Below are 22,522 nucleotides of genomic sequence, written 5' to 3'. Positions count from 1 at the left end.
ACAGGATTATGGATGGGGAGGAGATGGCCTTAGGCAGTTGATAATTGTGCTAGAATTCCTGCATTTCGACTGGCAAAAGCTTGCACCAAGTTTCCAGTTGACAGGTTTCATTTTTATGGCTTTAATGACATGAAACCTTGGGGATGCCTACATACCAATGCCCGTTGCTTGACTGCACAAGATAGCCAGGTTATGCCATCAGTCTAGGTACACATTAAAGTATGAATGGATGAAAATGTGGCATATATACACATCGGAGTATTATTCAGCTATGAAGAAGAATGAATTATGACCTTTGCAGAAAAATGAATGACCTGGAGATAACTATATTAAGTAAAGTAACTAGACTTAGAAAAACAAGTACTGCATATTTCTCCCACATACAAAATCTAGCTTAAAACGAAACATGAAAGTAGAAACAGTAAAGTAGGGGGAAAGTGGGAGCTGTTACAATGGAGAGGGAGACAAGAGATAGAGTTTGTATATGTTGGAAAATGTCAAAATGAAACTCATGTTTATAAAATAATATATATTCCTAGTAAAACACAATTAAGCCCAAATTCCACTAAAGCTTGTTTTACCCACCTTCTTTTCCTCTCAGACTTTGTTTCTTCCATTCATTCTTTCTTGAGTTATAAACCTTTAATTTTTTCCCCTTTCCTATCTCTTTGCCAAGAACAAATGCTTTCTTGTCTTTCTCATAGAATCCACCACGCTAAACACAAATATCCCTTCAATTAGAGGCCACTGAACTAACTCCCCCTTCCCCCGCTGTTGTTCATCCTTCCCAGAGATGTAGATCTTACTTCTTCACATTCCACTAATTTCTAAATTAATTCTTGGTCCGTTTCCACCTCCATTTCCCTACAACCATTAACAACCTTTCTGACACTGGTCTAAGTGAAAGCCTATTAAAGCTTTCTAAATCCTCAGGCAGTGGCGGTCCATGCCTTTAATCTCAGCACTCAGGACAGAGGCAGGCAGATCTCTGAATTCGGGGCCAGCCTGGGCTACAGTGTTCCAGGACAGCCAAGGCTATATAAAGAAACTCTCTCTCTCAAAACAAACAAACAAATAAAGAAATAAAATAAAAACCCTAAATCTTTAGTACAAAGCACCTAGTAAATGGCTTTATCATCACAGTAGGAGTGCACTGGTCAACTGTTTCCATCCCCCACCAGAGGTCGTGTGGTATCCCCCAGAGGTTGTGTGGTATCCCCCAGCCATTTTTTCCTACTTTTTCCCTAAAGGAGGCATCATCCTGACTGCCCATGCTATAGGTTAGTTTTGAATTTTATGTAAATTGAAGCATATCTATTCTGGGTCTGGTAACTCTTGCTAAAAAATCATATTTGCACAGTATGGGCATTATATTGCATGCAACAGGGGCTTATTTGCTTTTAATGCTGCATAAGACACAATTGTATACTTTTGCTGTGATTCGCCCATTTTTTTTTTTTTGTTGTTGTTAATGAACGTTTGAGGTTGTTTCCACATTATGTTCTGGCTGCTTCAAATGTAGATTTTACTTCCTCACATTCTCCGAGCAAATACAGTTCCCATTAATCTTCTTGTCCATGTCTTCTTGGTGCACATATATTCTTAATCGTCTGCTTATAAAGGAAGAAAACACCGTTTGGCCCAGTTAAGACAGAATAACGTCAATAAATTGTACAAGGTTTTCATAAGCAGCTCCTTTTTTGTGAGAGATTTTTTAAGCTGTGGGTCTCATAAGAGAAGGAATTTGGGGACAGCCATGTCCTTTCATGTTTTCTCATGGAAGGATCCGAGGGATAGGAAACAGAAATAAACTCTAGAATTAAGTGCAAGTTGCTTGCTCCCAGAATAAAGGCAACTCAAAGACCCTCTGCCCAGAGTAGTCAATTTAATGCCAAGGCTGGCTGTCCAGTTCCTTCTGAACTAAAGAGCTGAGGAATGTGGAGTCACCCGGGGTCAAGAAATGGAGAGACTGAAGAGGACTGTGGACCCCAGACTTTTTTTTTCTTTTTTTCTTTTTTTTTTTTTTTGATCTTCATTTCCTTTTGCCCTTTATTCCTGAAATCAAGGTTAGAAAGACCATGGTGGACACAGAGAGTTCAAGCTGACTCTGCCTGTCCCTCTCTTACAGATACCTGTACTATCCTGGAAGGAGAGAGGATGCACCTCTGAAACCACAGGGGGTGCTTATCACAGGAACCTGGTTAAGTCTGGGCCTATCTAGAAGTCATCGGAGGTGAGGAGAGAAAGAAAGGCAGGGCTGCAGCTGTGTTGGCCTCAGAAGAGTAGTGGAAATAGTTACAATGTTGACAATAGGCATCCTTTACATTTGTATCACAGAACAGTTTTCTAAAGGTTTCCTAATCCTAGACAGTCAAGATCTGATCTTCACACGGCAACGAGGCTCCCAGTATCCTCCTTTTTTTTTTTGTGCTTCTTTTTTTTCCGTTTCTTTATTTATTAAAGATTTCTGTCTCTTCCCTGCCACCGCCTCCAATTTCCCTCCCCCTCCCCTAACCAAGTCCCCCTCCATCGTCAGCCCAAAGAGCGATCAGGGTTCCCTGCCCTGTGAGAAGTCCAAGGACCACCCACCTCTGATCTGTGGACGAGCAACGTCGAATGGTCGAATGGAAGGTGGAGTCCTTACCTTAATCCACCTCTCCAGTCCCTTCTCTAGGAAGAGATGACAAAGAAAGAGAACTGGAGGTAGCCAGCTCCTACAAGATTTGCAAAGACAGACATTTAGCTGGAAGGGAGTAAGGTCTGAGAGTTCTTTACCTTCTCTGGTTAGTTTGGAAACAACTGGGAGGTGCATCTCCCAGTCCTTGCACTGGAGGTAGGGGTCTCTTCAGACACCTCTCATTGTGTTTTTGAAAGTGGAGTTTCACAGAGGGTTGCAGTGTGGTGGCACCGCCCCTCCCGGACTCGCTGTCTAGCGCCCTCTGTCACCCCAGACCTTGACGCGCAGTGGGGTAGGGTGGGGACCAGGGAAGCGCGGCCAGGCCAGGTGCACCAGGCGCTGGGCAGGAGCCCGGAAGGTGCGCTGCCCCGCCCCAGTGCCCCCCCTCCCCGCGCCTCCCGCGTGAAAGTGAAAGTTCCAGGGGGCCCCAGCGCAGGTCAAGGATTGGGGGGCGGGGCCGGTGCGGACGTGGGAGCCGGCGCCGGGCACTGGAGGGGCCATGGATGGGCTCGGCCGCCGCCTCCGAGCCAGCCTGAGACTGAAGCGCGGCCGCGGGGGTTAGTGCGGGTCACAGCGCGAGGGGAAGAGGGCGTGGGGACCTGGGCGCCAGGACTGTATACTCAGTGCGGCACCGGGGGACAAGATCGAGGAGCAGTTTGGGCGGGATCTGGGAGGGCTGGGCAGGAGGCAGGTGAACTCAAGAGAGCAGGTAGAGATCAGCGAGTGGACAGACCTGTTGGGCTGAGGGGGAGCGGGTGACTAGGAACCTGCAAGGGTTGTGGGGCTCTGGGTTGCTGGCCACGTGTCCTTCCATCCAGGAAGCTTGTAGAGCTTTATGGCTAGAGTTTGGGCTGCCAAGCCCTCCAGGAGACGCTTAGCTTCCCTTCTTAGCTAGCTGCCTAGGACTGGATTGGCGGTTGTTCAGTTCCTGGGAGCCAGCTTGTCCTTGCTGATAACTGCGCCACAAAAACTGGCTCTTCAAGACCTTAGGACTGGCCAAGGCGCGGGGTCTGGGGGAGGTGGAGGGAGGTAGAGAATAGGTACTGTCAGCCCAGCTGTTTTCTCAACCCTGACCTTGAGTTCTGACCAGTGAGGTGGGAAGCGTTTCCCTGTTCAGGGTGTATGGAAGGGATGAAATGACAAGATCTTGTCACGTTTCCTTTCTACGTATCTGGTGCCTTGGGGTTTGGAAGAAGGGCAATTAGGATTCATTAATGTATCCATTCATTCAACAAGCATCTGTTGTTTATGGCTGGCCAGTGCTATCCTTGAGCTGCCACCCCTGAGTTGGTTCAGAGCCCGTGGTTCTGAATAGAGGCCTGAAGGATTTGTAGGGGTCATCCCGAGAGTTCACCCCTTCCAGTATTTGCAAGTGGTCTGTGGACCCCTTTCGTAATAGGCCCCGGTACTTGAGGTCAGTACTTCCTTCTCGGATCTGCAGTGACTTGTGACTGATCTGCTCTTTGTCCTTTCTCACTTCTGCCACCCTCACATCTGCTCCAGCTGTGGTTGTTTTGGCACATGCCTCTCTTCTCTGCATGCAGGGGAGGGGTCTGCAATTGCTGGAGCAGTATTGGGGGAAAAAATGTGACTTTTTTTTTTTTTTTAAATTTTCCTGCGGAGTTCTGGCTTGGTTTTCTTGGGCTTCCTAGACCCGGGTAATCTTCTGCCACCCGACCCTTACAGCAGCATAAAGGTAGCAGTGGTGGTGGTGGTGGGGGGGGGGGGGGGCTTGTGGTTGAAGAACAGGAAGACAGGCCCATCTATATGTGCCTGTTCACAAGTTTAGCACCTGTCAGATCATATGGGTGTGACTTTTTCAACTTTCTTGTTATCCTTCTACTTCCTGGGGGATTTCCCCTTCTGGCTCAAGCAGTTGTTTCTCAGAGGGCTGTCTGTGGGTGGGTGCCTGCGTGCTTGAGTGCGTGAGTGCGTGCGTGCCTGCGTAAAACAATAGTGGGGAAGACTGCTGTGGTGGTTCTGGGTTGCTAGCAGCTAGCAGCTCGCCAAAGAACAAACAACAGCCTTTCAGATCAAGGTTCCCCAAAGTCCCCTTTCCTTCAGGTGGTTGTGGGAGGGGCTTTCTGGTGGAGGAACTAGTGTAACCCGACTCTTGACTTCCTTAGAGGGTGGCTCCTTTCTCAATTAAAAATGAGGATAAGAATTCATTCCGGCGCATGAGGGATTAAGTGAGATGCGTTATATTATGCAGGAGTTTGATGCAAATTAGTTCTTCTCATGCTTTTCTGTGACAAACGCTTTTGAAAGAGGGAGAAGGAGAAAACACTCTTTTATCGACTCTCTTGAGCCTCAGCCTAAAAAGTCTAGTTACTTTTCTTTGGTCTAGGATCTCTGCCTTTGCTGTTGCCTACTTTCTCCTGATAAAGCAGGAGGAAATGGCGTGAAAATGCTGCCCCAAGGACTTAGGAAAAGACTTACTTCCTGAGGTTCTGGGATGATCAGGAAGATGATTCTGGCTGTCCAAGCCATCATTTGATTACTGCTCCCCTTCCAACACACACACACACACACACACACACACACACACACACACACACACACACCATGTGAGGTTGACTGTGTAATACACCAGAAGGCCTGAGCTTGGATTTGGAACCCTTGTAATTCTCATCTTCTACAGATCCTGTTCATTTTAAATTACCCAAGTTACTTAATTCCTCAGTTTTCCCTTCTGGTTCAGGCAGGTGCTTGTTCCTTCAGACACCCTGTAAAGATTATGTAACATGTCTATACAGAGTACAGGAAAGACACGTGACTGCCTGGGGTGTCCTGGTTTATCCCTCACACTGTTCCAGCTCTCATCCTATTTACAATGATTGGGGCTTCTCCAACAAGTCAACTTTGGACCTCCGAGTCCCCACTTTTCCTGGTGCCATGAAAGACCAGTTTTAGAGCTCTTAGGAGCAGAGGGACAGCCTTCCTACCACAGCAACCCACTCCCTCCCAGAGGATTGCTAATTCTTTGCAGGAGTGGCAGACATAGGCACCAGATCACTTTGCTTCCTCCCTCCCCATTAAGCAACTTCCTGGCAGGGGCTCTTTCCTCTTATCCCATGCATTTCCTTGTTCAGGACTTTCTGTGAGAAACCTGGGTTATCAATAGCTCCTTTCCCCCTTCCTCAGCCTTTAGACACAACACTGGGTCTGCAGTTTAGGATGTTGACCTGGCCCAGTCAGGGGAAAGACTGAGCAGGAGTCCAGGAGGGGTGAGGATGCACTTATATCCACATTGTTGCTGATGAAACCAGTCCCCTGCTCTAGGCTAGGGACAATGTCCTGAGTCAGTGCTTCCTTGAGAAAGAAGGAATCTGCTAGAGTCTTGGAATAGTCCCAATGAAAAAGTTCCCTGTCTTAGACTAGAACATGTTACAGGGAGTTAGGGGCTTACCTTTGTAGTTATTCCGTCAATATCAGGAACTTCTCAGAGGTGGGCTTTGTTCTTTCCTTCGCCGTCAGGAGCGAATCCATGGGGTCTGTTGAGAGACTCGCTCTCTTGCTAGAAATTACTTTTAGAGATCTGGATAAGATTACTTATCTGATTCAGGGTAAGGCAGTGGCATCTTGGTTGCAGGAAGTGTTCAGTCCTGTGTTCTTGGTTGAGATCCTGAAGGCCTGTTTCAGAATTCGTCAGTTGGCTTGGTGGGACTTTGCAGTTTCTGATGAGCAACTTGAGAAAGCAATTTGAGAGAATAACCAAAGATATGGGATGTAAAGTACCTATGCTGAGATCAAAGAGGGGCTGGAGTCCATGATCTGGTTTTTCCAGGCATCCCTCACTGCCTAAGGTAGTAAAGACTCACCACATGGTCTGCGGCACCGGAATTTAAAGCTCTTAGTCCAGAAGCAGCTGTGCCTTGAGATGTTTGCTCATGACCTTTTCTCTTACCACACCCTGGGGCTCCTGGGAGGAGCCAAGAGCTGAGCTGTAGTGCCAGGATGCTGCCTCTGTCAGTGCCCATGTTAAGCTGCATCGTGGGTCCTTTCACATCCTTCTTGCTCAACTACGGAGTACACAGGATGGAAACTGCTCTCTGCCTTTGGGAGACAGCGCATGGTTCGGCTTAGTAAAGCTGTAATTGGAGAACAAAGCAGAAGGCTCTTTCTCAGGCTCCCTGTGGCCAGCCTGCAGGAGAAAGAACTTCCATGCCCTCCAAGCCCAGAGCGATGGAAGGACAAGGGGTAGGCCGAACCCTCAGGCTGCTCCGAAATCGCTTGCCACGACTTCGAGCAGGTCAGAACTGGATTGCCTACTTCCTTTTTGGGGTGATCCTCTTATGGGCTGTTTCCTCCTGGAGTGCTCCTCCTTCTTTTCCCTTTGCATGCCAAAATCCACATGGCCCCCATGTGATCGGACCAAGAGGATTACCTTATCAGTTTGCAGAGCTAGTCATGTCTCCTGTGCAGCTCTTGGTATGGCCAAAAGAAAATGCCCTAGGGGCTCATCTGATTATTTAGAACAAATTTCCCCAGGGTGTTTGAAATGCTACCAGAGCTGCTATGGTAGGCAGAAGTACAGTTTCAGTCATCAGGCCTCCAAGAACCTACACAACATGGCTCCTCAGTTTCTACAGCAGTGTTTTCTTTGCCTCCCAGTGTCACTCCACAGTTTCAGGTTTTCCAGGACAGGTGTGGAAACTGCCCACTTGGCTCTGGTCCCACCCAGGGACTGGTGGTGCCTGGTCAGGCTTGGGTATCAGCACTGGCAACGTGGCCTTGAGGCATGCAGGTTGCCCAGGTTCTCACACACTGTACAGAATGGAGGAATGGAATACTCAGGGGGCCCCTGCATTTCCGTTTTAGGACCTTCTCAGAACAATACTGGGGAAGCTGCCACAGAACCAGAGAGGACCCAGGAACATTCCCTGTCCAACTTTGCTGGAGGCCAGCACTTCTTTGAATACCTTCTTGTTGTTTCTTTAAAGAAAAAGCGTTCAGGGGATGACTATGAACCCACGATCACCTACCAGTTTCCCAAGGTAAGGACGGAGGAGAGGTGGGGCCTGAGGGCAGAGGTAGGGAAAGAGAAGGGTGTTTAAAAGGTGGTGAAGTTCTGCTCCCTACCACCCTGCCAGCTTTGGAGCTCTGAGCTCACTGCTCTCATTTCCTTTGTGGCCCAGCCCTAGCTTTCTGGTATCACCCCGAGAATCTAGGTCTGTCTGCAGTGACTGACTGACTAAACTTCTGGAGCAGGGAAATGAGCCCCGTGCTCTCACCCTCTGGGAATCGCCTCGTTTTTCCGAATTCCACCTCAGTCACCTTTTCTGACAGAAAAGCTCGGCTTCAGCAGGGATGCCTAAGGAGGCATGCCCTTCCTGCTGTGTGGTGGAGAATCAGGCAGACCCAAGACACAAACACAGGCTAAGATCAGACTCCCGGAGCTTAGAGCCCCCCTTGTGTGGTGGTGCACTGGGTGAGGGCAGTGCAGCATTCTCTTCGACCCCCTCTTGTTAGCAGCTCTGGAGAGGTTGTTTCTTTTCTTTGATGTGGTATCTCTCTGATGTCATCCTCTCAGGGTTCAGATGACCTGTCTAACCTCCTTTTTGAATATGTAAAATTCCTCAGGATAGTGAATTCTAATCCCAGGTTATATTGATGTGGCCTAGAACAAATTTTCTCTTAGGGGTCATTCCAGCTAGAACTAGAATGCAGACTATGTCAAAGGCACCTTTGTACTCCATACTAACAGGAAAGAAGGCTAATAGCCTTCTGGCCCCTGCCTCCCTGCCTAACTTTCCTTGCCTTTTCCTTCCAGAGGGAGAACCTGCTCCGGGGTCAACAGGAGGAGGAAGAACGGCTGCTCAAAGCCATTCCTTTATTCTGCTTCCCCGATGGGAATGAGTGGGCACCCCTCACAGACTATCCCAGGTAACCACTCAGCCTGGGGACAAGGGTATCAGATATGGATGGGAGGTCAAATGTGTGGCCCTTGTGTTCCCCCCATCACTGAGAGTGTGCTGAGTTTTTACCATGGAAATTTTTGCCTAAGGTCCTTTAGGCCAAAGATCTTAGCTGTGACTTGACCTCTATCCAAAGATGCTTGAGAGCCTCTATCCTGTCCTTCAAGAAACAGTCACTCTTTTTTTTTTTTTTTTGACTCTGCCACTGGCAGAAGGTAGACAAGAAAGAAAGCTTTTGGACTCTAACAAGACAATATCAAGAAGCTTCTTACATCATGAACACTGGAAGTCCACGATGACTTCAAATTTTAGCTAAAAAATGCCTTCTCTGAGTCTTGCTTACTTTGTCTTTAAAGTGGTAATACTAATCGAACCTCCTTCAGAAAGGTTATTTGAGTCTCAAATGAGGTGATCATTTGGGCTTGGCACCACTGCGTGCTTAATAAGTGACTGAGGTGATCACCCTCGTGATTAATCAGCAACGCCCCTTGGTCCTCCTCTTCACTTCTCTGATGCTGACTTTAATCTTGTTTTAGAAATCTCATGAGCAAATGCACAACATTGGTTTGCTCTCTCTTAGGGAGACCTTCTCATTTGTCCTGACCAACGTGGATGGAAGCAGGAAGATTGGATACTGCAGGCGCCTCCTGGTCGGTGCTATTCAGAACCTCAGAACCGCTCCTTCCTCTCTGCAGACTGTTTAGCTCCACAGCAGGGCTTGCCAAAGCCGCTCCTACAAAGGCTCAGGCGCAGTGGCAGTGGTGGTTCTAGGGAGAGTACATCTCTGCACATGCTGCCATGTTAGTAACCCCACAAGAACAAGGACACACTGTCCCTCCCCTCCTCTGCCACTAGGCTACCGTCTGGGCTCTCCTGGCTCAGTGAGATGCTCCAGCAGAACCCTCTTATAGTCTTTTCTATGCAGGCCTGCTTGCCTTGTTCCCTGGAGCCTCCCTGACAGTCTGAGATTTGAACAAGGTTTAATTCTTGGCTTTCAGAGCAAGGATTCGCTAGACAGCTTTCCAATGCTTTCCTCTCTAGACATTTCCTCATGGCTAAGACACACTAGTTTTTGTTCTCACTGACCTTCAGCTCATGTTAGTCATGAGTCAGTAGTGTTTACCTTTGGGTTTCTGGCCCCCAAAGGCTGCCACTCACACCTCCTTCCTCCTTTTCTTCCTTCTCTTCTCTTATTAGCATGTAGCCGTTATATATAAAAGAACAGATATTATGGTATTTTCTTATGTATAATCCATGTACTTGAACTATACATACTTGCTATGCCCATCACACCAGTTCCCCTGCTCTTTCCAAATAATCTCATTTCTAATTTTATGATCTTCATCCTTTTTCTTTATTTTTATTTAAGTGTGTGAGTGTTTGACTGGATGCACATAAGTGCACTGTGTGCTTGCCTGCTGCTCCTGAAGGACTGAAGAGGGAGCTAGGTCCTCTGGAGTTACAAATGGTTGTGAGCTACCATGTAGCTGGGAACCAAACCTAGGTCATCTGCAAGAGCACCAAACTCTTTTAATCATGGATCTGTCTCTTTGGCTCTCCTGTCTCTCTCTTTTTAAAAGAATATATATATATATACATATATATATGTGTGTGTGTGTGTGTGTGTGTGTGTGTGTGTGTGTATGTGTATGCCTACGTGGGATGTGTGCATATGTACATGTCTGTGTGTGAGCTATGCACAAATGTGTATGGGTGTCTTATGAGGCCAGAAGATGAAGGGGCATCCCCTGAGCTGGAGTCAAAGGTGGCTGTGAGCCATCCGCTGTCAGTGCTGGGCATTGAATTTGGAGTCAGTGCTGGGTATTGAGTTTGGATCTTCTGGAAGACTACTGTGTGCTCTTTAACCACTGAGATACATCTGTAGCTCCTCATGTCTTTTATTTATGTCTTCTTTTTCTAAAATCCAAATCTTGCATATGAAATAGAAAGCATGTATTTGTCTTTCTGTGCCTGGTTTCTTTGGCTTTAGAGAATAATTGCCAGCTACATCCATTTTCCTCAAAAAGTCATAATTTTGTTTTTCTTATTATATGACTAATACTCCACGTTGTTTATATGACACATTATTGTTACCTTTTCATTTGTTGAGAGGCACTTAGGCTGGTTGCATAATGTGGCTTTGTAAATAGCAATCATCATCTTTTGACTTTGGTGACTATTTTGACCCTGGGTCTGTTCCATGAAGAGAACCTCTGCACAGGCTCTTCTCCATCTAACCACTGGCCCCCATCCACAGCACTCCACCTTTTGCCCCATCAGTCCCATGTGGGGGAAACCCTTGTGGAAACTGTAGCCCTGAAGGAAACTCTTGTTCCTCCCCAGCCTGCCGGTCCTGGCCCTCGCCTTCCCAAAGTATACTGCATCATCAGTTGCATCGGCTGCTTCGGCCTGTTCTCCAAGGTAAGGTTAGGACAAGATTCCTTGGAGCCTGTTAGGCAGGCCTGTTCGGCTTTCTGGCTCTGCCTGGCTGCTTGCCTTGCAACTTGAGCCCTTAGTAGAATGTCTTCCTGATAGCCCAGCCAGTATCAAGAATATTGGGTAAAACTGAGACAGGAGGGACCGGAGCTTAACCCTATTTAAAGGAAATCTAGGAGACGGTTTCCCCTGCAGAGAGAACTGTTGTCTGTTATTCTGTCTTCCTGGTGGGTATGAGGCTCAGATGAGGTATAACATGAGAAAATCCATCAAAAAAATAAAAAAAATAAATAAAAAGGAGGGTACCACGAAAGTCTAAAGGCAAAAACACAGTGAGGATCTCTAGATTTACCCTGACTTTGATGAAGCTGGAAGAGAAATTAAGGACTTGTGTTGCTGGGGACAGAATCAAGGCAGAACTGATTCTGTCCATGGACTGTCTTGGTGGCCAGAAGGACTGGCTGTGGGAGAGGAACTTAATGGTATTCTGCTTGGGTGGATCTTCTGTGAATCACACTGAAGGCTGGTGGCAGCTTCACCCTGATGACAGTCCAGAGGAAATGGGACAGTGAGGCCCAGAAGGTTAGGCTTCTAGACTGCTACTCCAGCCAGTGCTAACATGGAAGATGACTTGCTAGGCTTGGTACTTTCACGTCGGTGCTAGGAGAAGAAAGGAATATGAAATCAAAAGAAATCTTGGGGGTGTAGGTTTTGTCCATGAGATGGAAGCCAGTTGGTGGAGGGGTCTAGAAAATACCAGAGTAGAAGCAGAAGCAGTGTGAGAGCCTTAGGGCATTCAGTAGAATCCCTTTAAGCCTTGCTTCCTGTGGTCCTTTCCCTGCAGATACTAGATGAAGTAGAGAAGAGACACCAGATCTCCATGGCTGTCATCTACCCATTCATGCAAGGTCTCCGAGAGGCAGCCTTCCCCGCACCCGGAAAGACTGTCACCCTTAAGAGTTTCATCCCTGACTCAGGCACAGAGGTAGGCTGACAAGTGTGTGACTGGCTGGAGAGGGTGGACATCTGTGGGACTGCCCAACGCTCTTATTTCATTCACCTGGCTAACGTATAGGGAAGCTGAGCCTGGCATTATGATTTTTGGCAGAGCTAAAATGTCAGCCCAATGTGCTGCACCTTCTAACCTGATGTCCACCAGCAGTTACTTAGCCTATTGAGTTTTGTCTGTGATCATGTATGGGGCTTAGTTTGTCTGTAGTCTCCAAACTCCCAGTTGCTCTTACGCCTTACTCCTATTCTCTCCGTGTGCGTGTCCTGTATCTCTACCCTACAGTCTCCATCTGTTTTACTTCTTATCACTCATCCCCACCCGTACGTCCACACCCATGTCATGAGGTACAGTTGTTCCGAGTCACTAAAGAACTAGAGGCCCAACTGGAATTCCAGTCAGGATCGCGGGGACTATGGAAATTCCACGTGTACCTCTGAACCTGGTCATTCTTACAGAAGAATCGGGGAGTCACTAGGAAGAATAAGTATTGAAGGGGAAACAAGAACTGAGGTGTTCTGTTTCTAAATGTGCATTTTCTGGATGCTGAGTGAAAGGAATGAGGCTCCTGACCTCGCGGAGCTAAGTCTCATGGAGAAGGCACATAAGTCAATGTGTAAATGAGTGAATGGTGTGTACACATTCCAGAGAACGTGAGAGCCAAGAGAACCAGAGGAAGATTAGGCAATCACACTGAAAGAGAAAGCAGTGTGTAGCATGAGAAAAAGGTGAGGAGGTCTTAAGATGACCAAGAATGAAGCGAGGAGATCAGTATATGGGAGGCCTGACCCATGCCAGGCTTAGGCAGGAGAGGAGCTCTGCCCCAGAACATGAGGATTGTGGAGATGGGGATGTATCCCAGGCTGGACCCCATGAGCCATCCACATGGTGAGGCATGTGGTGATGGGGATGTATCCCAGGCTGGACCTCATGGGCCATTCACATGGTAAGGATTGTGGAGATGGGGATGTGTCCCAGGCTGGACCTCATGGGCCATGCATACGGTGAGGCATGTGGAGATGGGCATGTGTCCCAGGCTGGACCTCATGGGCCATTCACATGGTAAGGATTGTGGAGATGGGCATGTGTCCCAGGCTGGACCTCATGGGCCATGCACACGGTGAGGCATGTGAAGATGGGGATGTGTACCAGGCTGGACCCCATGAGCCATCCACACAATGAGGCATGTGGAGATGGGGATGTATCCCAGGCTGGACCTCATGGGCCATACTGAAGATTCCACCTAGCTGTCCTCAGGGCAGAAGGAAGCCACTGCTGGGTGAGCCAGGATCAGATCTGTCCTGTAGGAGGAATGGGATAGGCCTGTTTAGGTCTGTGGTTTTGTATTGCTGAGGCCTCTCTCTCTGGTCGTCCCACAGTTCATCTCACTGACACGGCCCCTGGACTCCCACCTAGAGCATGTGGACTTTAGTGCTCTGTTGAACTGTCTGCAGTTTGAGCAGATTATTCAGATCTTTGCCTCTGCAGTCCTGGAAAGAAAAATCATCTTCCTGGCAGAAGGTCTCAGGTAAGCTCAGCCGCTGGCTGGCCACACTAATCTGCACCCCCGATTCAAGGGACATTACTGGGGCTTCTTAAAGGCAGTCTGACTATAGAGCCCATGTGTGCACCTTCCAGCTTTGAGTTCCTGGATCTGCATTTTAGGCCTAGAGAAACAGGTAGTGCGACTTGTCTGGTCATCTCCAAACCTGATTGCCGCCTGACTAGAATCTAAGAAGGACATGGAGTGTTCCTGGTACAGTACAGGTGGGGCCAGCTAGGGTGAATGCAGACATGATTCTGCACTTATGCAAGGCCAGGCTGAGGGAGGGAAGAGGGTGGGGAAGAGGACAGGAAGCTGTATAATGGCATGGCGGATAAGCTCATCTCCACACTTATGAACTCACTGAACAAATATTTATTGCATGTCAGCTGTTTGCCAGATGCCAGGCATTGGGGAGATAGCAAGAAGACTCTGTGTTTGCTCTGAAGGAGATGAGGGGTTATGTATTGGCTTTAAGCATAGGTATTGAAACCAGCAGAATGACTTTCAAATCTTGTTCTTCCACTTTTAGCTATAGTTCTGCTTAGGTCAGCTTCTTACTTCTTGAAGTAAAAATCTGCTTATCTGTAGGATGAAATTGATTGGATTTGCTTTATATGGTTGTGATGAGGAGGATTAAAGGTGATGATGCACAGTTGTAGACACCCAGGGCACCGGCAGATGCAGATTGGTGAGGACGACCTGCTACGCTCAGTCAGTTCACAGTTGAGTATAAACCTGTATGTAGAAGCAGGAAGCTACCACCTTTGAGGGAATTCAATCTGAAAAGGATGTAGGAACACCTGGGTCAGGCAGAGGGAAAAAAACTCATAAAAAGAGTAGGGATTACTCTGTAGCCCTAGCTGTCTTGGAACTTACAGAGATCTGCCTGTCTCTACCTACTGAGTGCTGGGATTCAAGGTGTGTGTCATCACAGCAAGAAGCAATAATTTTGATCTGTCCTTTGATCTATCTATAATTTTGGTACTATCCGTTGGGGAAGAAGGAAAAGAAGTTGAGGACACTAGAGAGGATCAAGGGATGTCACGAGTTCAAGAAAAAAGGAATCTTGGCAGGTGTCAGGGGGTCTGTGTGTTGAACATAGTAACGTCAACAATAGTGAAAAAGGAAAATATCATAGGCTAATTCTTGTGGAAAGGGTCATGATTTTTGTTTCAGAGGAGGCTCTGCTGCTCCAGTCCAGTGTGGAAGAAGTTTTTGTGGCAGCTGGGGCTCAGGCTCCAACTAAGTTCTTTCTCTATTGATAAGTGTTTGGGGTGTGAAGAGGCTGCTCATATACCTCTCAAGAATGAACTTTCTCCAGGAAATGTTAACACTTCCTACTTTCTTTCCACATGGAATTTTCAGTAACTGGAGGCTGGTGCAGGGAGGGGACTTCCAGCTCGCCAAGTTTTTTTAGCTAGGCACTCAGAGACTTGGTCTTTCAAACTCAGGAAGTGCTAGCTTGATACCAAGGTTTCCGCATCTGTGTTTTTATTGGCCTTAGATGTGGGGCGATTTGGCTGGAGAAAGGAAAAGCCATGAGAGCTAGTGGAGAATAGGGAATCCAGAGATGGGCTGTGTATGGTGAGGGCAAGGAAAGAGGTCGAGTTGTGACTTGGAGAGTCATGCCATTAGGAATCCGTGTAGCAAAGTCTCCAAGAGTCACCTCTGTGGGACTTTCCGGAATTTCTGAGTAGTGGTTCCTGGAACCCAGGAATTTCCCAAACTAACTCGGGCACCAACCTGAGAGCTTTCAGTAACCTCAGATGGCTACAGGGAGCCTTAGGGGTACATGGCTGTGGATGATACTTCTGCCTCTTCACCAAAGCCTGGTGTCAGCTGGCTTGTTTCTTCACTGTGCTGTGAGTTCTTCAAAGAAGGGCAAGTGCTATTCTTCTAGTTATCCCTGTCCATTGCAGAGTAGAGGCTCGCTCATAGCCTGCTTAAATGAAGACATGTCTTCTGAGCCACTCTTATTTTTAGTCAGTAAAGACTTGGAAGAACTAGCTGGGAATAGAGATTAAAGGGGGCCCCGCCCTGGTAGTAGGGCCTCGCCTCTCCTGATTTCTACCCTTCTCTTAGCAACAAGTAGCTACAAGCTCTATGATCTCCATGGCTTCCAGACTTGATTTTTTTTTTTTTTTTTTTTACCCAGCGTAGGAATATTTCCAGTAGCTTCTGTAGGCGTGGGGCTCTGAGTCAGTGCATAGGAACAGAGAAGCCTCGCTGACCCATTCTTTCTTCTGTGTTCCAGTACCCTGTCTCAGTGTATCCATGCTGCAGCGGCTCTGCTCTACCCCTTTAGTTGGGCACACACGTACATCCCTGTGGTCCCCGAGAGCCTTCTGGCCACTGTCTGCTGCCCCACCCCCTTCATGGTTGGGGTACAGATGCGCTTCCTACAGGAGGTTATGGACAGTCCCATGGAAGAGGTAAGCTGCATTGAAGAGAGCGCACGGTTTATAGCCTGGCAGGCTTTGATTTGTATCCTAAGTCTGCTGCCAACAACTGTGTGATTTGGGACCTATCACTTAACCCCTTTAAACCTGAATTTATCAGCAAACTGGGGATGGCTGTCTTCAGTTGCTAGAGACTGAGGAAAATGACATGGCTATACTACTAGCTGGGCACCTAATACTCAGCCCATGTCCAGTGAATGTTGGTTCTCTTCGTTTGAGTGACTCCTTTTTGGATTTAGGAAGCAAGATGCTGCTTATTCTGAGCTCATGGGACGATCCTATTAGCTCATTCTCCATACTGAGCAGTCATGTGAGTGATCTCTCAGTGAAATGAATGATCACAGCTGGCTTGTGCAAAGCACACCCCCTCTGGAATTCAAATTCCTTGGAAACAAGCCCTTTTGTAAACTGTTAAGTCTTGAAGATGAAGAGATGTGAACAAGTACCATCTTTATGAGTAGCCCAGAGCTCAGTGGGTAACGATGATATAGAATCAAATCCGCCTTGAGTTTGTTTCTTGGTAATGACCCTGACACAGAAGAGAGTTCAACTGTGTAAGTGGACAAAAGTAAGATGATCACATACATCTACCCCCAAAGGCGGACAAACAACTTGAAACATGTGCTTTGATCTAAAGACTGTAGTATCATCGCTATAGCTGAATACAGGACTGCTTGGGAATGTCAGCCCAGATTAACCATTAACTCACTGTGCAGAGGCAGAGTTACCTTTTGAAGCATCCTGATGCAAGCACTAAAGAGGCCCGGAGGTAGTCCTAGTGGGAGGATTTCCCCTTTGCATAAGAGGTTGGTGAATCCAGCAAGTCTACTGTGCAGATGGGGCGGCAGTGGAACTCAAAGAAAGGCCAAAGCCCTGCTTTAGAAGGTACTCCTGGGAGGGAGAGAAGTAGGCTGTTGCCTTTTGTTTCTCCAGCTCTTGTGCTGAGTACACATGCCCTGTGAACAACCCTTAGCCTTATGAGTAACTGGAGCAGGGTATCAGCCCCACTTTAGCAATAAAACCTAAAATGTCTCAACCCCAGAAGTTACGTAACTTCCCTCCTCTGAAACTGAGGCTCCTCCCAACAGTCAGGCAGGAAGACAAACGAAGGCCAGTAGAGCTCTGGATCTTGCTAGTCAAGAGCTTTTGCTCAATTTATCCCTTTGCAGCTGCTCTGAAAAATGGGCAAGAAGGATAAGGGAGGAAGTCATATGGAGTGCACGCACAAGTACTCTTTGGGCACAGTGCAAGTTTCTCTGATTCTCCACAGAAGCTCTCTGAAAGGAATTACTCCATAGACAGTATGAAATTCTGAAAAGATTTTTGGGAACAACCTCAAAAAAGATATTCATGCCTACCCTTCTCTTCATTCCCAGATGAACAGCCCTCCTTGTATGAAGGCATTCAAACTTTATTTATACATGTTGTTTCAGGCCTGGACTAGTTCAGGGTTTCTCCTCTGATGTTGGATAATTACAGTGCAGGCCGTGCTTTGGCAAATTTTCCAGTTTCTCTTTCCTTATATTTGAAAGTAGGGAACACATAGGGATCCTTCATTCTATTGTCAAGACCCAGGTAGGAAACTGAACATAGGACCCCAAATAGTCCTTAAATGCCAGCACAGGATCCGGAGAACTATTGTTCATTGGTGATCAAATCCCCATCTAATGGTAGCAGTTTGATACTGTCATTGTTGCTGGTTTTGAATGTTAGTTTTAAATATAGTACAGGTTGGTTGTGCTATTTCTTGCTAGTAGGAAGTGAAAGTAAGAGGATCAGAGTTCAAGACCACCCTAGACGACATAAGATCCTATCTTAAAGCAAAACCAAGGATAATGTCAGAGTCCATGAGTTTTCAGGTGTCAAAATGTGATCATTTAAAATATTTTAATTTGAATATTAGAAGTGGTCCAATTACCTAACCATACTCTAAGGAATCAGCAGCATGACTGTTTCGTGTTGTGCTCTAAATTGTAGGATTTTCAGGCTGCGCTTGCCTCATATGTAGCCAGTACATGCATTGGCCCCTTTGCTTATTTTCCTTTCTTCTTCCTGTTGACCCTGAGCTCATGTCCTCCCCTTGCTGAGTTTCCTGCTGGAAGGCTCAAGGCTGTTATTAAGCCTTTAATGAACTGAATCCAGTCCAACAGTATGCTAAACATGCGCGCTACCACTGACCTCCACTTCCAGCCAATCTGAGGGAGCTTCTAAGAACTCTAGGCAATTGTACCTAAGACTGCAAATGTGAAAAGCTCAAAACATGGCTGCCTCTGTCCAGTCCTCTGTTGAGTGCACCAGAGGACAAGATGCTGAAGGAGGGTGGGAGAGAAGAGGAATGTGATCTCAAAGACCACAATTTAGGTCTCAGCACCATGACCTCTGGGAACTGTAGGCAAGGAGGCGCACTGAAGAAACCGCTGACATGATGGCTCCATAATATGGTCAATACTTTTACTGCAGATACGAGATAACTGCGAGAGGCATCTAGAAGACTCCAGAGCAGAAAGAAGTAGACTGACCAGTGTCAGCACATAGGACGTGGGCAGGGCTAGGGAGGAGGAGAGAATAGTGGAGGGAGGGAGATGGCAAGAGATGCAGAGCAGAGTAGAGCATAGCGAGAAAGAATAATGAGAGACAGATACAGGAGAGGAGAGGAGGGAGAGAGGAAAAAAGAGAGCAGAGAATAGCAGGATTATGGATGAGTAGCTAGCGGAGTCCTTTCTCAGAGGGAAGGGAAATGACTCCTTTTGGGAGGTGGGAATGAGTTTCACTATTTCCTAAAGAATGCTGGCTTATAGCTAACAACCAGAAATCCTCTTATACGCCAGGTTGAACTTGTGTCTGGATATTTGAACTGCCTATTGGAGTTTGGAGTTCCTTTGGTTCTGACACAAACTTATTTATGTTTATCTCATTCACAAAATGAGATAGCACCTGCTTCACAGAACTACTGCTAGAATTAAATAAAATATGCAAATATGCAAAATGATTATTGTGTGTGTGCCATGCACATGGCTCTGCATTAAGAAAGCAGTTCCTATAAACAGTTTCCTACCTGGGGAATGAGATTTCTAGACACACAAAAAGGAATGAGAATGTCAGGCAGAGACAGTCAAATGAGAATTACAAATGTTGATGTTGCTGCTATAGTTATGGGAAGAAAGGGAGTTGACAGTTGAGGTTTGTGAAGAGATAAAGCCATTCTGTGTTTACTTCAGGTCCTGTTGGTGAATCTTTGTGAAGGAACCTTCTTATTGTCGGTAAGTGTTTGTGCTGATGGCACCTGCTGGCACAGACTTGCCACCAACATCTTTTGAGTCTCATGATGTCCCACTGATCAACAGACACACTGAGAATGAACTTGTGCTATCTTCCCCTCGTAAGGCCACAGGCAAGGACCCAGATGCCTTACTGACTGATGCAATATGCCAGTGTCTTTTGAACAAGCAATATACACTTGTGGGGAACCTTGCTCATGCTTGAATTCAAACGGGAGGCAACAAAATGACTTCTGTTCCTCTCTGTGGAGCTGTGGTTTGGGGTGGAGTAGAGCAAGAACTCAGGGCACGCCTCACATTCTCCTGGACCCCTTCCTGATCTCCTGACCAGAGTCCTTGACCTTGACCTAGCTCTGTTCCCTTCTAGGTTGGTGATGAAAAAGACATCCTACCGCCAAAACTGCAAGAAGACATCTTGGGCTCCCTTGGTCAGGGGATAAATGAGTTCAAGAGTAAGTTCCCGGCTCTTCTTTTACTTTAGGCTTTCCCAGGGAGCTTGAGGGAAGGATTCCCAATTTGTCTACTAAAATAAACCCATTTACTAGCTTGTGTCAGGGGACTAGACTCTGAATATGAAACTTTGCTTCTTTTCATAGGAAATGGTAGAGAATCTATATCCAGTTCCTAGTTTCATTTTTTTTTATTTTTATTTATTTATTTTTTTGTCTTGTGAGACATGGTCTCAAACTTATGGCAATCCTCCTGTCCTAGACTTCTGGAAGTTGGTATTGTAGCTGTAAGCCATTCACATCTCAGGCTTCCTTTCATTTACTCAGTTGCTTCCCCTGGGAACTTCTGGCCAACAATAGAAACCATAATTAGAGGTGAATTTGGGTAATTTAATCTTCTGTTGCTCTATAATGGGTCTTTCTGTCTCCTGCAGCTTCAGAACAAATCAATGAGCATGTTTCAGGCCCTTTTGTGCAGTTCTTTGTCAAGACTGTGGGCCACTATGCGTCCTATATCAAACGGGAAGCCAGTGGGCAAGGCCACTTCCAAGAACGATCCTTCTGTAAAGCCATCACCTCCAAGACCAAGCGCCGATTTGTGAAGAAGTTTGTGAAGACACAGCTTTTTTCCCTGTTCATCCAGGAAGCAGAGAAGAGCAGGAACCCTCCTGCAGGTATACACAGCTACACCAACTTCTCTAGAAGTGTCTCCCTTAAGGAGTACCTTTATTGGCACATACCTTTAATCCCAGCAGTCGTGAGACAGAGATGGGTGAATCTCTGTTGAGTTCAAGTGACTGCCAGGAAAGCTCCAAACCTACAGAAAAATCCTGTCTCAGAAAAGAAACCAAAAAACAGACAGAGGCATCTCTTCAGTGGCAGGCAGAGCAGTGGGGGTCAATGGGCTCAATGGAAGTTACCAGAGAAACTGCTTCAGGGGCAGGCAGTTTGTACAGAGATGTCTGTTCATCACTCAGCAGCCTGAGCCCTCTTTCGTTTTATACTGGAGCTAACTACTATTTGTGGATTCCCCTTCGGGTCAGATTAAATGTGGTGAGTGCCTAGAGATTCTGGCAGCTTATGGGTAGGGGAGAATGTGGGGTCTTTCTGTTTTTTTGAGTCACAGTCTCATTATGTAGCCTCAGTTTCCCAATAGCTAGGATTGTAGACATGTAATTCCACAGATCAGACTTCAGGCCCGTTGAGAGTACTTACTCCTGAGCTCATCAGTTTGCCTAACTAACACCTGTTTGAACTCACAGGCTATTTCCAAAAGAAAATACTTGAATACGAGGAACAGAAGAAGCAGAAGAAAGCAAAAGAAAAGACTGTGAAGTAAAAGCTGTGGTGAGCAAGTGTCTAGAGCTACAGGCCAATTTGGACTTTGGCCCTTCTGGTGTGACAGGATCAGCCCTGGAATCCACGGCCTCCTTCCAACTGGTAACCCAGTCTTGCTTCAAAGTGGTGTCTGAGTTTGGAATCCTTGGTGTCAGAATTCCTCAGAACTTTGAGAGCTCTCATCCCATCTGAACTCATTGAACTGTACTCAAAGCTGCACCTTTAGCAGAATGGACACAGTAGGAAACAGCAGTACAGCTGCAGGTGTTTGACTAGAAGTCGCCACCAATGCCATCTTCTGGGAACCACCGTTATAAAATCCTCAGCGGAGAACACTGTTGTGGCCCAACGACACATGTACAAAATTGTCGTGACGTGAGGATGAGAATAAAGATAAAAACCTTGTTGTTTGTCCATCTAGGAGGCACCGCATCGGAGAACAAACTGAACTAGACGTGGAGGAGGACCTGGTCACACTAGGCTATTTGGAATCACAAAAATCAGGGGTCAGCAGCTCTACTTCTAGTAAGAAGAGAAAGAAATCTTGATCAGAGTGGCCACAGCATAGTAGTCTTTGGTACTAGTCTGGTGTGCTTCCCAGTATCTTGGGCAGAAACGGGTAGCAGGAAGAAGGCAGCTTTGGCCTCAGTTGACAGAAGCCCTTCAAAGCTGTCTCATGACTTTGCTAACAAGGCCAGCCTGCCCATAGCCCAGTTAGGGTTAGTCCTTTACCTTCAATCTTAGGGTTTAGGGTTAGTCCTTTCCCTTCAATCTTAGGGTTAGGGTTAGTCCTTTCCCTTCAATCTTAGGGTTAGGGTTAGTCCTTTCCCTTCAATCTTAGGGTTAGGGTTAGTCCTTTACCTTCAATCTTAGGGTTAGGGTTAGTCCTTTACCTTCAATCTTAGGGTTAGGGTTAGTCCTTTACCTTCAATCTTAGGGTTAGGGTTAGTCCTTTACCTTCAATCTTAGGCATCTCACCTCAACCACTTATTAAGGTTCCAGTTCCATTCTCCAGCTCAAGGTGAAAAGATCTCTGCATTGGCATTCCCCCCTTTGCAATCCAAAGTATTGACAAGTTATCTGGGCCCTTCTTTTTCTATACCTCCACTCAAGTTTCTGTTTAAACCTACAAGAGAAACATCTTGTCTTCTAGAATTCTTTGAAATGTTTCACTCTGTATTTTCTTATTGTAGCCTTTAGAAATTTCTGAATTCCATACAAAGAATGCAAATGAGGTGGGGGTGTAACAAGAAGCAGAGGGACAAAATGGAAGTTGAAAGGATACACTCTGATTTGATGAACACAACTCCTGCTGCCGGTGGCAGATGTCCACGTGCCATACCTAACTGTAGTTTTGCAGTTTCTAGGAATCATTATATCTTTACAGATATATAGAAGTGGTTGCTAAACCT

General features: G+C 46.6%; 1 protein-coding gene and 1 long non-coding RNA gene across 2 annotated transcripts; one reads left to right on the top strand and one right to left on the bottom strand.

The window, feature by feature from the left end:
* Positions 1-1,373: 1,373 nt before the first annotated feature.
* Positions 1,374-2,716, bottom strand: LOC121448778. Its single transcript, XR_005974391.1, has 2 exons — positions 2,645-2,716; positions 1,374-1,610 (listed from the first exon to the last, which is right to left on the bottom strand). It is a non-coding gene; the product is annotated as an uncharacterized LOC121448778 (long non-coding RNA).
* A 372-nt stretch (positions 2,717-3,088) lies between these two features.
* On the top strand, positions 3,089-21,516 carry LOC121448768 (DENN domain-containing protein 2D). Its single transcript, XM_041652979.1, has 12 exons — positions 3,089-3,234; positions 7,499-7,674; positions 8,451-8,563; positions 9,176-9,245; positions 10,939-11,016; positions 11,876-12,016; positions 13,420-13,568; positions 15,841-16,018; positions 19,264-19,305; positions 19,691-19,775; positions 20,207-20,446; positions 21,035-21,516. Exons 1-12 carry the CDS (start codon positions 3,177-3,179, stop codon positions 21,109-21,111), a joined length of 1,407 nt encoding a protein of 468 aa, XP_041508913.1. The 5' UTR covers positions 3,089-3,176; the 3' UTR covers positions 21,112-21,516.
* The last annotated feature ends 1,006 nt before the right edge of the window (positions 21,517-22,522 follow it).

The sequence above is a fragment of the Microtus oregoni genome, unplaced genomic scaffold, assembly GCF_018167655.1.
Source record: "Microtus oregoni isolate MIOR12 unplaced genomic scaffold, Mior012 000000F_ref0000247, whole genome shotgun sequence".
Classification (NCBI taxonomy): domain Eukaryota; kingdom Metazoa; phylum Chordata; class Mammalia; order Rodentia; family Cricetidae; genus Microtus; species Microtus oregoni.
This window is presented reverse-complemented; position numbering and strand designations above follow the sequence as displayed.

Coding starts and splice junctions, on each gene's coding strand:
- LOC121448768 (XM_041652979.1), top strand. CDS start 3,177: ATGGATGGGCTCGGCCGCCGCCTCCGAGCCAGCCTGAGACTGAAGCGC. Junction 12,017..13,419: donor TCCCTGACTCAGGCACAGAG/GTAGGCTGACAA, acceptor GTCGTCCCACAG/TTCATCTCACTGACACGGCC. Junction 20,447..21,034: donor GAGCAGGAACCCTCCTGCAG/GTATACACAGCT, acceptor TTGAACTCACAG/GCTATTTCCAAAAGAAAATA.